The sequence below is a fragment of the Spea bombifrons genome, chromosome 7 (genome assembly GCF_027358695.1).
Source record: "Spea bombifrons isolate aSpeBom1 chromosome 7, aSpeBom1.2.pri, whole genome shotgun sequence".
NCBI lineage: Eukaryota > Metazoa > Chordata > Amphibia > Anura > Pelobatidae > Spea > Spea bombifrons.
In genome coordinates this window covers 26,302,589-26,317,961 of record NC_071093.1, presented here as the reverse complement: position 1 = coordinate 26,317,961, position 15,373 = coordinate 26,302,589, and the positions used below count along the sequence as shown (strand labels likewise).

General features: G+C 39.4%; 1 protein-coding gene across 3 annotated transcripts in view; it reads right to left on the bottom strand.

Moving 5' to 3' along the window:
* Nucleotides 1–15,373, bottom strand: part of GTF3C3 (general transcription factor IIIC subunit 3) — a 36,707-nt gene that overhangs the window by 6,714 nt on the left and 14,620 nt on the right. For 2 of the 3 annotated variants that reach the window (XM_053472162.1, XM_053472163.1), the window contains 11 exons: nucleotides 14,545–14,650; nucleotides 10,101–10,294; nucleotides 9,755–9,878; nucleotides 8,588–8,779; nucleotides 6,829–6,994; nucleotides 4,963–5,110; nucleotides 4,189–4,252; nucleotides 3,999–4,096; nucleotides 2,387–2,558; nucleotides 1,608–1,810; nucleotides 639–740 (listed from right to left, as the gene is read on the bottom strand). In XM_053472162.1, the coding sequence (XP_053328137.1) occupies nucleotides 639–740; nucleotides 1,608–1,810; nucleotides 2,387–2,558; nucleotides 3,999–4,096; nucleotides 4,189–4,252; nucleotides 4,963–5,110; nucleotides 6,829–6,994; nucleotides 8,588–8,779; nucleotides 9,755–9,878; nucleotides 10,101–10,294; nucleotides 14,545–14,650 (1,569 nt within the window). Of the gene's footprint in view, nucleotides 1–638; nucleotides 741–1,607; nucleotides 1,811–2,386; nucleotides 2,559–3,998; nucleotides 4,097–4,188; nucleotides 4,253–4,962; nucleotides 5,111–6,828; nucleotides 6,995–8,587; nucleotides 8,780–9,754; nucleotides 9,879–10,065; nucleotides 10,295–14,544; nucleotides 14,651–15,373 lie in introns of those variants that run through there. The other variant, XM_053472164.1, reaches the window with a different exon arrangement.

Here is a 15,373-nt window from a genome sequence, read left to right as displayed (position 1 = left end):
AAGTTATAGGGCAATAAGTACAAGTAGCATATTGCTATTTCAAAACCATTTTTGGCAATTCTGCTCCCACGTCCTATCTGGGATATCTTTGAAGCTGGCAGTTCAATGCCATATATGTTTGAAAACTAGACAACCCCGGTATTTCAAATACTAGTATTTTAACTTCCATGCACTTATTCTATCACCAGTCTTTGTCAAGTTAGTGGTAATAATTTTTTGTGTGTTTTTTTCCACACACACTGTACTTTAGGTAAGAATTTACAGCTCCTGGCATATGTTACTGTCAAACAGCACCCCAGTATGTGTTCAGCAACATCTCCTTTGTACAGTTGAGTTGTTTAGGGACTAAAAGGCCACATTAGGCAGGTGCACATCATTTTTTATATTTTGTTGGAACTGGATTGTTCCCCTGATGGTGACAATTAAAGCTTACCACAATTTTATTTATTTATTTTAACTATTTTTATTTATTTTACTAATCACATGTATATATTCTGTGCATTTATTATAGATAACTCAGCTATAGATAACTCAGCTCTTTGAATGGTGATCAAGTCATATTTTTAGGTTTTGCTTGTATTGACACATTTCCTGTATGGATGTTTTCTAAACACAAAATCACATTTAATTGAACTTACTTTTAAAAGCATGGCAAGCATGGTGAGTAATGTGTCCACATAATCATACATTTTGCCTTGAGAGTAAAGCAGGGTTGATCGATGAAGCAGCAATTTGAGTTCCTGTAAAAGTAACACCCAGATAGAGATTGAAATTTCAAGTGGTTTAGTCAACTCTGATCTTATTGTTAATGTTACTGTTATAATTTATATACGGCGGGCCAACAGTAGAGAGGAGGATTAAACTGGCAGTGAAGTAAACATATGGTGTGCCATTTATTTTAGGGTAGAGCACACAAGAGAGAGATAAAATCTTTACATAGAGCTGCCCCTATGATGGCATTGAGTTTATTTAGAAACTGCGTGGTGAAGCTTGATCTTTCTCTACATATGACTCTACAATCACAAAAACAATGTGAGCCTCACAGGTTCTAGATTATTATGTATTGCTTTATATTGTGCCATCAGATTCCACATCACATTACAAGTGGTAGCATGTAAAATAACAATATGACGTACAGAAACAGGAGGGCCCACAAATACTCATGTGTTCATGTAGCTCAGGTGTTTGCCATTTAAAGGGACACTCCAGCCATCATAAGCAATTGAATGCATATGATAGCTGAGAGGTCCCTTTAAATTTACATGTATTTGTCCCTTTGCATGCCCCCAACTATTTGCCATGGTATATTTACTGCCAGTCTGCTCTTGCACTGGCCGAGCAAACCTCATAGATGGGTCTAACAATAGATTGTTGGACCATGGAGATGTTCTGTACCACTCTGTGTACAAACCCCAATGTGATATCCTGCACATAACAGGGATACAGAATCATCACCGTAAACAAATAGAATGCACCCCCCCCCTAAAAAAGACTTCGGTTTTAACAAGCACCACTGTATTTTCCAATTTGAGAAACCAATAAAAAACAAAGCCAACAATGATATGCAGTGGTGTGCAATATACTTTGCAACGGTTAGGTTCACTTGCCTGTTGTGCAGCATTTGCATCCTGTGCCAGTGTATCTGGATCATACATGGGTTCTAATGCCTCCAGTGCTTTATCTGGCTGACCAAGTTGTTGCTGAAGCGTTGACAGAGATATCCTGGCATCCAAGTGCAAAGGAGCCATATCTACCACCTTGCCGTAACTCTCTGCTGCTTTCTCCATGTGTCCCAATGCTTTTAAGCAATCTACAAAGAAAGAAAGATTAATAATTAAAAATGATGGATTGTGTGCAAACGAATACTCTTAGTCTCCTGTAAACTTTCAAGTATAATACTCAATTGTATTAATTTTTCTTTTAACAGGATTATGTACTCATGGAAAATTAAATTATAATTTAAATTTAGGATTTGCATTTGACTTCTTGGTTTCCTTGGGGAAGTGGACAAAGACAGAATAACAAGAAGATACAAGAGAAGAAGGCGAGCCGCACAGCAATGAACACAGAAATGGTCAGTGGAAAACATAGGGAGACATTCAGAGACAGAGTGAGAGAGTGAATGAGAGCGTGAGAGAGTGAATAAGAGTGTAAGAGAGTGATCGAGTGTGTGAAAAACCATGAGAGTGAATGAGTGAGTTATGTGATACGCCCTCCAATATTTGTCTAAACCGAAAGGGTAGGAAACAAAATTTGTTGTCTGCAAACAAATGGGCCAAACACTAAACAAAAAATTGCGCAAATCATTCTGTCCCATTTGCACAAGTCTAATGCTAAACATGTATTATAAAGCTACAGGCAAGCCAAGAATAGCAACAGACTTTACCTGCGTGTCGCAGCCATACCACTGCTAGATTATATTTTTCTGAGCACACTAGAGCGCTCAACAGTGGTAAAGCAGAATTATATTCTCCAACATCAATAAAAGCTTCTGCAACATCCAGATACAAATCCCCCATTTCTTCAGGATTCTGCTCCATTAGGGAAGTCAACATAGTCTTTAAAGATAAAAAAAAACATAAATTCACACTTAAATACTATTTCTCAAAGTTTCTTGAACAGCACTCTTTCCAAATTTCCCAGTAGGCCACCTCACTTAGAGCTGGTCATCCTTCTATATGTTTGTTTGCAGGGACAGTAGTAAAAGAGATCTGCACCTGTCGCAGTCCCCTTCAGGCAGATTGACAGACTCAGAGGCTGGGGACAGGGAGGTAAAAGGAATAAACACACACACATACAAAAATAAGAATCGGGCATGCTGGGGAAGGGTATGGATGGGAAATAATACTGGGTATAGTGATTAGGGGGATGATTTAGATGCAATAAGGGGTGATAATGATAGGGGATAAAAATTATTGAGGAGAACAATAGGATGATTGAAGAAGGTATGCATATGTTGGCTGGGGGACACGACATATGAATTATGATATGAGTGGGTGTAATAATGTGGTAGCCCTACACTTACATACACACATACATACATATACAGCCACTCCAACACCATACACTTACCAAGTATTGGGACCTCTTAATTATTTAATTTGGGTGTTTCAATCAGACCTATTGCCACATGTATAAAACAATGTAGTCTGCATTTACAAACATCTGTGAAAAAAGTGGGTCGCTCTGTAGAGCTAAGTGAATTCAAGCGTGGTACTGTGACAGGATGCCACCTTTGCAATAGGTCAGTTCACAAAATGTTATCCTGGTATTATTGGAAAACGGAAGCGTTTAGGAACAGCAGCAACTCAGCCACAAAGCAGAGGACCAGGCAAAGTCACAGACCTGGGTCACCGAGCGATGAGGCGCATGGCTCGTAAAAGTCGCCAGCGCTCTCTTGATTCCATAGCTGAAGAGTTTCAAACTTCCACTAGAATTAAAATCAGCACAAAAAATGTGCGTGCATAAACACGGGGTTGGATGCATTTGGTGTGGAACTTGACTGGCCCACACAGAACCCTGAGCTCAACACCAGCGAACACCTTTGGGATAAACTGGAAAGAGATTTGCGAGCCAGGCCTTCTTGTCCATTAGTACCTGACCTCACAAATGCTATCCTGGACGAAAAGTGGAAGCTGTTTTAGCTGCAAAGGAGGGACCAACTTCATATTAATGTCTATGTATTCCGAATAAGATGTCATAAAAGTCCCTGTTGGTGTAATGGTCAAGTATCCCAATACTCTTGTCCATATAGCGTATATACAGTATATATTCCCTACAACCATACAGGATATAAAAGTGTGGTGGAAGTTCCCCTTTAAAGCCATGATATATCTTTATGGGCCAGTTAGTGGCAAAAGGTAAAAAAAAAACCAGTGGATGTTAACTGTTGAGAATAATGTAGTTTGGTGATTTTTTAGAAGCTGTGAAAAACATAATGAAGGGTACATTCTAAAATTCATATATTTTTTGCAGTTTGAATTTCAACCATTACTTACATTGACTGGCTCAAGAATATTCAGATGAATCAAACAAAGCATCATTTTGACTGTAATATCTATGGGAATACCATCTGGAACATGGCATACAGCAATTTCTGGAGAAGAACAAGAGGGAACAAGTGTAATGCTTTACAAATACAGAAAGGCAGATGTATCTTAATAATGTCAGCTTCGACAAGTTCATTACCTGCACTGTTTTCTGAAGTGGCAGACTCCTTTCTAAGTGTTATCCCCGAAAATTGTGTTATAACCTTAAGGAAGGAATAAAATAACATTACATTTTACTTTTGCTTATAATAATTCCCCAAGTGTATGTATGTATAAATAAAAGGATCATATATATAACCTTTAGAAAAACGTCGCCTCAGAGGGGATATGAGAACATTATATAAATATATTCGGGGCCAATACAAACCATTGTGTGGAAATCTATTCATAAACAGGACTATGCATAGGACACATGGTCATGCGTTCAGATTGGAAGAAAGGAGATTTAGACTAAAGCAGAGGAAAGGGTTTTTTACAGTAAGGACAATAAGGATGTGGAATTCTCTGCCTGCAGAGGAAGTTTTATCGGAGTCTGTACAGACATTTAAACTGCAACTGGATGGATACCTGGAAAAACATAATATTCGGGGATATAATCTTTAATTATGGGGAAACAGCTTATTGATCCAAGGAGAAATCTGACTGCCATTTTGGGGTCAAGAAGGAAATTTTTTTCCCTGGTTAGTGCAAAATTGGAAAGAGCGAAACCGGGGTTTTTTTTGCCTTCTTTTGGATCAACAGCAACAAATTAACAGATATAGGAAAGGCTGAACTTGATGGATGCATGTCTTTTTTCAGCCTATGTAACTATGTAACTATACGTAATATATTCGCCACAGTATTATGCAAGTTATACTTGTAGATGTCTAAATTGAGTAAAGCGCACATATAAAACTGTTAAATATGAGCCTACCTCTAATGCTTTGTCATACTGCTTGTTGGAAATGTATAACTCTGCAGCAATGTTGACATCTTCTATTGCTACAAGACTTTGGTGTTTGGAGAAGGCTTCTTCAATCACAGCAATGGCAGATGCAACATCATTTGATTCATAATAAGTCCTATAGAATATACATGTAGATGTTAACACCTGTATAGGTGTTGGAAAATATATATCCACTGTGGATTAAAATCATCATGTTTATTGCTATACACTGTAAACCAAAATGGCAAGATCTAAATATCTTTTTTTGCAATTTTTCTGAAAAGGGGACAGCTGGAATGGATGGCTGGGGGCTTCAACGCTAATTGCTCCTATAATTAAGGTGGGAAGGACAAAGTCAATGGCTCTGCTGTGAAAAAGGTGTCCCTAGTGCCAAAATCGTGACAGTGAAGCCATGGTGGAGACCAGGTCCCCTTCTTCTTTTCTTTCCATTGAGGGGCCACACTCATATGCAAACCCTCCCTTCCCTTCGCTAGATCTTCTTAGTCCCTGCAAGGGGAAGGACCACTGAAATCTTCGATTGAAATGGGGCATGACCCCCTCATCAGAAAACAAGGAACTTTTTAAGGGACCCTTTCCATCATGGTTTTTCGGTATACAAAAAAAAAAAAAAAGACAGTTACGCTGCTAATAAAAAACAGAGCATTTTAGGTCGGTGTGAGAAAAGTTCCCATGCACCACACTCCATGCCTAAAAGGCTGAGGCTATTGACATGTAAAAATGAGTTTATGTAGAGGTCCAAGGTGCCAAATGTTCTTACAAGCAAATGCAAAAACTGAGGAATTGATGTGTGTAAACCACAAAAACTCCCAGTGCACCGCGCCTAGACCATGGCATGGGGACACCTTACGGCCAGAGGACCAAGCTTTCCCTCTCTCACAGGTACTCACTTGATCTTGACTGAATGTACAATGACACTCTTGGCTCTCAGCTGACCGATTCAGTCAGAGAAAGTAAAAGCTGTACATCAAGACAAAATAATTATGAATAATATGGGGTTTAACAAAAAAATTATGCATGTTGGGTATGACTCTACCGATTTTGTTGTTGCTTAACATACACTGAGCATAGTTAAAGTTGTGGCAACTAACTTGTAGTACGAATACTAAGCACACACGCATCATTTGTGTGGATACACTAACTCATAAAGGGATATTAGAACTAAAGCAAAATATAGCAAAATAAAAATTGCTCTGCTCTGTAGGTGTATTATAGCCCTGATCCTTAAGAGGTTAATTGCATTATTGCACTTGAAATAAAAATAAAAAAACGGACTTCAGCATCATATTTTAATTAGATTGTATATCTCTCTACAAACAGGAGTATGAGGAAAGCAATATGAAGCACACACTAATACCATCAAGAATTAGCATTTTCTATTTAGATCATAGATAGAAAATAATCAGAAATACTGCTCACAAATATAAGCTAGCCTTGCATGTTGCAGCACACTGGTAATGTTATGCCTTTATGACACCCTCTTTTGCAAAGAATACGTCCAGCATTGTATTCTTGCACCATACCAAACTGCTGGCTATTGTCTAACAGTTATTTCTAGTGAGAACATATCAGTGCATGTCCTGCCCACAGCATCCAATATCTTCTTTTTATTCTCATATATTTTGCTTATTTCACGTTGTTTATCTTAGACTATACGTTGAAGTGCACGGGATATTAATTGATCCTGTATAACCAAACTAAGCACATTTTCACAACTTTTATTTGGTAGAGAAAATAAAATACTTTAGTGCTTACTTTCACTCTAAACGTAAATATAGCATAACATTTATTTAGTATTAGAATCCTGGCAAAACAAAAAGACATAAGACAGCATACTTAGCCATATCTCTTGCCAGCTGCATGAATCTTTCACCATCAGAAGGAGACAAAAGATTTAAAATCTTGCGATATCCGTCCATTGCCAGTTTATGTTCCCCTACCTGCTCATACAGGCTTGACCTCTCCCACAAATAACGAACATTTGTAGGGTTATATTTGAGTGCTGAAAATAAAATATACCACAAAGAAAGCAGTTAGTTTGCACATAATGGGGTAAAATTATAACCAACACAGAAAGTAACATTGAGAGGTAACTAATATGCTTGCAAAACTAATCAATTATTTTTCCATGTATACATTAAAGGAAAATAGAAAATAAATACAAATATATGTGTACATATATTTCAAAATTGCCAAATATACTGAGTAACCCTTACCGAGTAGGTAATGCTTTTTGCAAAGCATTGGAATACATAATGGATGTGACATGTTATATGGCAAAAAGAGAAGCATAATGAAGCAGCTCTGGAAATGGCAAATTCATAATCAAGTACTAAAATATACTAAAGGTCTTTCTGAGTTAAAGGTTCTTAAAGGGTTGATCATTTTGCAGGGATCTGGAACAGTATTACATTTAGAATGCTGGTTATTTCCCATTATAGCTACTTTCTTGTGACAGCAGTACTAGGCCTTCTTCTCATGAGCATGCCAAGCAGGTTGTTAATGCAGTGCTTTCTCCCCAGAGCTTTCCTAGCTAAATTGTCTTCAAAGGGCTATGGTGTCATGCAGAGCTTTTTTACATCTATAATTCATAAAATAGAACTTTCATGTCAAATAACCTTTTTTAACGTGTCTGCTCCATTAAAAGGGTATTGATACCTATCACAATACATGTAAAACATGTTACAAACATGTAAAAAAAAAAGATAAAATAGCCAAAGTAGTTAAAACAGTGTGTCATGTTCTGAACATTTAAATAATAAAAAAAAGATAAGTTTTTTTTAAAAAAATTTCCCCTGCGGAATTATTTCACAGAACAATCAGACTGTTTTTCATTCCCTTTGATTAAAGTAAAAGTCTCATACGTGTCTCTTTAATAACAGAAAGCAATATCATTTTGTGCAAGATATGTGGTTGGCAAACTGTGCTCAAGAGGCCAACCTTTATAAATGTGGTGGAATTCTCCCGATTCCCCATCATGAAAAGCACAATAACAGAAAGCCTTTGTTATACTGTACATTTCTTTACCTGCAGTTATGGTCTAACAAAGTTTCATTGTACAAGCAAGATATCCATTATCCATATCTCATTTGTACAATGCAACAATGTAAGAGATATTGCTGATGATCGTTCAGTGACAGATCAGCATCTCTCTACATCAAGAAAATGTGTTGCTGTCAGTTACTATGGTAACACAAAAAAGATCCCTGCATGCTGTCTATTATTCGATCAGCTTGCAGCATTCAAGGACATGCCAACTGCTCCGTGCATGCAGTAGTTGGACATTATAACATCATCGATGTCTCCCCCACCTGTCAAAGCATATATGTGGAAAAACATGTTTTATTGGCTTGTTGTAATTGTTTTTCTCATTTTGTATCTCTAACATTTTATAAAGTCAATGTTCTGTATGGTTACACTAGGCATTTAAGAATAGCTTGACTTGTCCTGAAAAAAATGAAACATACATCTTACCCAAGGTAAAGTGTAAGTTGTTACCTACATATAACAATAGAACAACACTAATACATGTAAAACCCAGAACTGAAAGTGTTAAAACAACACAAATAGAAAAAGGTAGAACAAAGTCACATACCTTTTGAATAGCAAAAAATTGCTTGCTTAATGTTATCTTGTTCCAAAGACATCTCTGCAAGCCTGACCCATTCTTCTGTATCACTGGGGTTCAAATGAGCTGCAATCAGTTCAAACTGTAGGGATTTCTCCATATCACCTTGATCCTCGTATATCATCGCAAGAGTTGAGAAGGGTTCATAAGCAAGAGGCGCTACAAAACAAAGAAAAAGATAAAACTGATCAATAAAAACAAATAAATATGGGAACAAATGTAAAGTCAGGACACCTGAGGCTGACCATTTAAAGTGTAATTATTTCTAAGGTCTACCCCCCCCGCCCCCTCCCCAAAACAAAACAATCAATGCAACAAAGCAAGAAAGGAGCTGAGTTGTATTGCAAGAGGAATACGTAGCAGAAAGTGTGGTTCTGCCACTTAACAGATCTGGTAAGACTTCATCTAGAGTATTGTGTACAGTTCTGGAGACCTCATCACAAGGAGAATATTAACATTCTGGACAGAGTTCAGAGGAGAACTACTAACATTGTGATTCATTTGCAGGATTAAAAATGTAATGAAGGACAAAGATCTTGGAGGAAAGAAGAGAGGCAATGTGAACCATAAATGATTTTAACAATCATTTAATCAAAACACTATTTTCTAAATAATTTTCTATTACTATTTTCTATTTTTTAAATAATTATATAAAAAAAAGAAAGCAGATGCCAAGAATTATATTCGACATACAAATATTAAATATATAACCCAACAAAAAACACTATTTTCTTTATGACGTTCCATATAATTTTTATTAATCAAATACCATACAACCTTGTGCACCCAAAATGCACAAAACTAGAGGACATACACATTATGTGAATAAATAGTTGATATATACAGTGCTATGAACACCATTATATTTACATTTATTAAACATGAACTGTATGATGCATGATTTGGGAATGTGATGGTTATATAAGATAGCATACTTTAAGTTTCATCAAAGTAGCTTCCAAGAGGACCTATTGCTATTCTACTATCTATAAGGTGACAAACAAACCTTAGAGATCAAAAACAATGAATATGATGAGACAAAAAGAAATCCATGTTATGTGAAAGACACGTCATTGCTATATGAGCAATGGAAAGTATAAAAGTTAAAATATTAAATTGGAATTCACAGCATACCTTGCCTAATGATTTCCATACACATTAATATGGCTTCTTCTTTTTCTCCTCGAGCAAATCTGATATTGGCTTCCCCCATTAAGCCTCTTAAGGCTTTGGGAAGTTTACTGCGAGGTCGCCTTGCCTATATGAAAAACAAAACAACCAGAATTATCTGTAAACATATAACATTTGAATTAACATTCATTTATTTATGTTCTTTCATTCATTGCAGTTAGCAAGCTTCAAGGGACGTTTGCTCCTTCGCTTCAACATTCTGATACCTACAATAAATGCTTAAATTCATTTTAAATTTCTTTTTGAGGACCTACATTTTGGAGGTGTAACATGTGTCAGAATAACATACTTTCATCATTTTCTTATTTTCACGATCAATTTCCATCTCCAAGGCAAAGACATCTCCAGCTGAAGGCTGTCCTTCTAGACATTCACCCTCATCATATTCTTCATCTTCCTCGTCATCATTGTCCTTCTCATCTTCTCCGATCATTGAAGCAAAGGCTCGATGGACTGACTTACTTACTCCATCTGAGGTTTCCTCTTGAAATTAAAATAATACGAAATATACAGATTAGAAAAACATGGCTTAAAATGATTTTAAGTGTTTTATCCATGATAGATAGCTGATTAATATTGACAACTTAGTAGGACTGACCCAAGCATGTACAATTGTACATTTATGGAGAGCCGAGTCTATCTGAACTAGACAGGAACTGCTAGATTTCAAATGCTTCAGTCAGTATCACAATTAGGGCTGCAACTAACGATTATTTTAATAATCGATTAATCGGCCGATTATTTTTTCGATTAATCGATTAATCGGATAAAAAAAAACAATATGCAAATTTTTCGTTTATTTAAAAGAATTTAATGAACTGGATGTTAAAAAACAACTTAAAATTTACATTAACATTCTTATTTTGTTATGATGTAATAAAAAACAATATTTTCAAAGTACAAGAACCCAAACACAATATTTATGAAACAAAATAACCCCAAACATTCTGAAAAGAGGTGGACTATTACTGTTCAAGAAACTTTGCCCCAGCACTTTGCACTTTGCACCCAGCACCCAGCACTTTGCACCCAGCACTTTGCACCCAGCACTTTGCACCCAGCCCTGGCACTTTGCACCCAGCACTTTGCACCCAGCACTTTGCCCCAGCCCTGGCACTTTGCATCCAGCACTTTGCACCCAGCATTCAGCACTTTGCACCAGCACTTTGCACCCAGCCCTGGCACTTTGCACCCAGCACTTTGCACCCAGCCCTGGCACTTTGCACCCAGCACTGGCACTTTGCACCCAGCACTTTGCACTGTGCCCCTGCACCCAGTCTCTAACTCTGCCCTGCACCCAGCCCTGCCCCCACACTCACACTCTGCCCTGCACCCACTCTGCCCTGCACCCACACTCACACCCTGCCCTGCATCCCCACCCCCACTCTGCCCTGCACCCAGTCTCCCACTCTGCTCTGCACCCACACTCACACCCTGCATCCCCACCCCCACTCTGCCCTGCACCCAGTCTCCTGCCCTGCACCCCCCACCCCCACTCTGCCCTGCACCCCCACCCCCACTCTGCCCTGCACCCACACTCACGAACCGCTCTGTGCGAATGGAGCCACTCGCACAGAGCGAACCGCTCTGTGCGAATGGAGCCACTCGCACAGAGCGAACCGCTCTGTGCGAATGGAGCCACTCGCACAGAGCGAACCGCTCTGTGCGAATGGAGCCACTCGCACAGAGCGAACCGCTCTGTGCGAATGGAGCCACTCGCACAGAGCGAACCGCTCTGTGCGAATGGAGCCACTCGCACAGAGCGAACCGCTCTGTGCGAATGGAGCCACTCGCACAGAGCGAACCGCTCTGTGCGAATGGAGCCACTCGCACAGAGCGAACCGCTCTGTGCGAATGGAGCCACTCGCACAGAGCGAACCGCTCTGTGCGAATGGAGCCACTCGCACAGAGCGAACCGCTCTGTGCGAGTGGAGCCACTCGCACAGAGCGAACCGCACATAGACATGAAGAATACTTACCTCCGGAACGCGTCACATCCGTCACGTAGCTAAAAGAAGGCGGAGACTGCAGAGCGTGTAGCAGAAGCGGGGAACGCTCGCGGAGGTAAGTAAAAGGAGCCGAGTGCTCCAACAACGAATTGATCACTCGATTAATCGATAACGGAAATCGTTATCGATGATTTCCGTTATCGATTATTATCGATTTTATCGATTCGTTGTTTCAGCTCTAATCACAATGCATCCTTTTAGGGCTGCAACTAACGATTATTTTCATAATCGATTAGTTGGCCGATTATTTTTTCGATTAATCGGATAAAAAAATGAATGTACATTTTTCATTTATTTAAAATAATTTAATAAACAAATGATGTTAAATACAAACAGCAGAATAAAAAAAAAAACTTGTCTTGTCTTTATTTCCCAACCAGCCCCCCCAATTTATGCACATTTGAGCCCAGACATGCCACGCTGCCTCCCACATATGCCACTCCACGCTGCCTCCCACATATACCACTCCACGCTGCCTCCCACATATACCACACTGTCTCCCACATATGTCACTCCACTCTACCCCCACATATACCACTGTGCCTGATACACCACTCCATCCTCCCCAGACATGCCACACTGCCTCCCAGACATGCCACGCTGCCCTCCCCACATATGCCTTATATACCGTATATGCCTTCTACCACCAGATATGTCACTCCATCCTGCCCAGATATGCCTTATACCAGGGCTTGACAAATTTGTTGTGAATCTAGGCGCCAGATAAAAAAAGTTAGGAGCCAGGTTTTTTTTAAAACTAACAGTGGGTTAGGAGTGATCTGATTATCATCAGCCCACTTACTAAACTCACAGCATTGGACCTGGAAGCACCCTGGACTTTCAGGTCAGTGCTGTTTTTTGTTGTTTTTTATTTTTTAATAATGTTTAAATGTTAACTCCTGCAATGCCACGAATGTGTTATACACAATTGTGGAATTGAAGGGGTCAACGCTGCACTGTCGCTCTCATGGAGCGATCAGGCAGCAGGGGGGTGTTGTGTCAGGTCCCCACACTCATGTGGAGACTGAAGAACCCTCTCCCCCTGTCCCTGAAGCTGCCTCTGGCAGCTGGGACGCAATTGCTGGTCTATAGACCAGCCATTGCAGGGGGGAGTCTCTCTGATGACTGCTGTAGGCTTCCATGCCTACAGGAGTCATCAAAGGGCTTGTGGGGGGGCTCATTTTTGCTGTTGCTGGCCTGCCTGGGATTCCAGGCAGACCACCAGCAGCAGAGCCCCGTACAAAACGGGAATTAACCCCTAAAATGCCGCGGCATTGAAGGGGTTAACGCTGCCCTGTCGCTCTCATGGAGCGATCAGGCAGCAGGGGGATGTTGTGTGGGGACCCAATCAACACTGAACCCCCTTTCCTGAAGCTGCCTGTGGCAGCTGAAAACGCTATTAAATTAAGTTAACTTTATTAAATTAATTAAATTAACCCTCAGTCCTCATCATTAAATTAACCCTAAACACCCCATTAACCATAACTACCCGTAAATTAACTCTAAATACCCCATCAAACACAACTACCCTAAAGACACCATTAACCACAGAATCCCCTAAATTAACCCTAAAGACCCCATCAACCACAACAGCCCCTAAATTAACCCTAAACACCCCATTAACCACAACTGCCTCAAATTAACCCCAAACACCCCATTAACCACAGCTGCTCCTATATTAACCCTAAACACCCTATTAACCATAACTGCCCCTAAATTAACCCTAAACACCCCATTAACCATAGCTGCCCCTAAACACCCCATTAACCATAACTGCCCCTAAATTAACCCTAAACACCCAATTAACCATAACTGCCCCTAAATTAACCCCCACCTCCTCTAACTTTCAGCAGCCCAAATATTAATTTCATACTTACAGTTAGATGAGTGTCACAGCCATGTGGTTCTGGCCTTCTGGGAGAAGGAAGGGGCGGGGCCAGTTGTCAGAGTGATTACAGGGAGGGACTGGTAAGTAGGATTATATAATGAGGGGTATTTGAAAAAACCCTCATTTTATAATCGATAAAAATCGATTCAACTAATCGATAATGAAATTCGTTGGCAACGATTTTCATTATTGATTATTATCGATTTTATCGATAAGTTGTTGCAGCCCTGTCTGTACTGCACACAGAGCTGTATCTACAAGGTACCTCAAAACCAAGGCAACCTACTCGGTACCCAGATAACCAGTCTTAAACCTACATCTACCATAGCACAGAATATGTGGATCACTGCTATGCAGTGCAATTCTCTGAGACTGCAGAAAACTGAGTAAACAATATGTTTTCCACAATACTAAGTGATATGTAGCCTTTGGAACTCAAGAAACTGACTACCCTCAGAAAACCCAACAATATATTTAAAAGTAATAATCGCAAAATCAATTTTCCAATGAAAAATTATGACTTTATATCTATGCAGGTGGTTATGTTCATGAAAATTTGGTACTAAATTGAATATGATTGACACAATGTAGACAACTAGTAATTGAATTAAGTGTTGTGTTTACTAGCACTCTACAAAATCTAGCTATACTGACAACAGAAAATAACGTTTGAAGGGGTGGGGCAACCTCCCGTAAGACGTGCCCATACAAGAAAAGGTTGACTCTGTGGGCAGAGATGTAACATCCTAGTGGTTGAAACATGCATGATACAGTAAAGAGGTTAATAAAGATAAGAAGTTATACAAATTTCAAATGCTGAAAATATTATCGGTTACCTTCATCCTCATCAGAGGCCCTGTTTCTTGACTGGTAAGTTCCAGATGTTGATGGCATGTTAGAATCATCTTCTTCACATTCAGCAATCTCTGCTTGTAATGCATCCTTTTATCAATTAAATAATAACTTCCGTTTAGAGAAATCAAAAAAGAATATAGCAAAAACAAAACCTAGCCATGGATTTGCAACATAAATTGGGGTTCATAGAATAATGAACTCATAATTATCAAACCCAGGCAGGATCTGAGTTGGAGAGTGGTTCCTTGGCACAGGAGCAAAAGAGAGTTAATTTATTCTCTATGAATAAGCATGCACATGGTGCACAAATGGAATCTATTATAGGTTTGTCCTCATAAGGCAACCAGCTTATACAGGCTGTTGAAAGAAAGGATGCAACAGAGCCAAGGTCATCCAAAAGGAGGGAATAAGCCCAATGTCACTGCAATGAGCACATGTCTAGGTCTCCACTGTAGGGCTCCTGTGGTTAACTAAATAAACTTAAGACATCAGGACGGGATAGACACCAGTTCAAGAGCTGCAATCATGATACATAATCTACATACCAAAGAAACGTGCCAGACACAAGCCTGAACCCAACTCAGAAGTTTTTATTATTATGTGTTAGCAAGTCCACTGCCTCAAGATAATTTCAGAATGGAAAAATGGGTCTTCTGTGAGTCTTACCCTGAGTTCATCTGTCCCAATAACTATTAATAAGAATAAGTTACCGTATTTACTCGCCTTATAATTGGGGTCGTCTTATAATAAGACCTCAAATAGGTCTGACTATAAGACTAAGATCCAGATCCCCTGCAGCGCTGCAGGGGA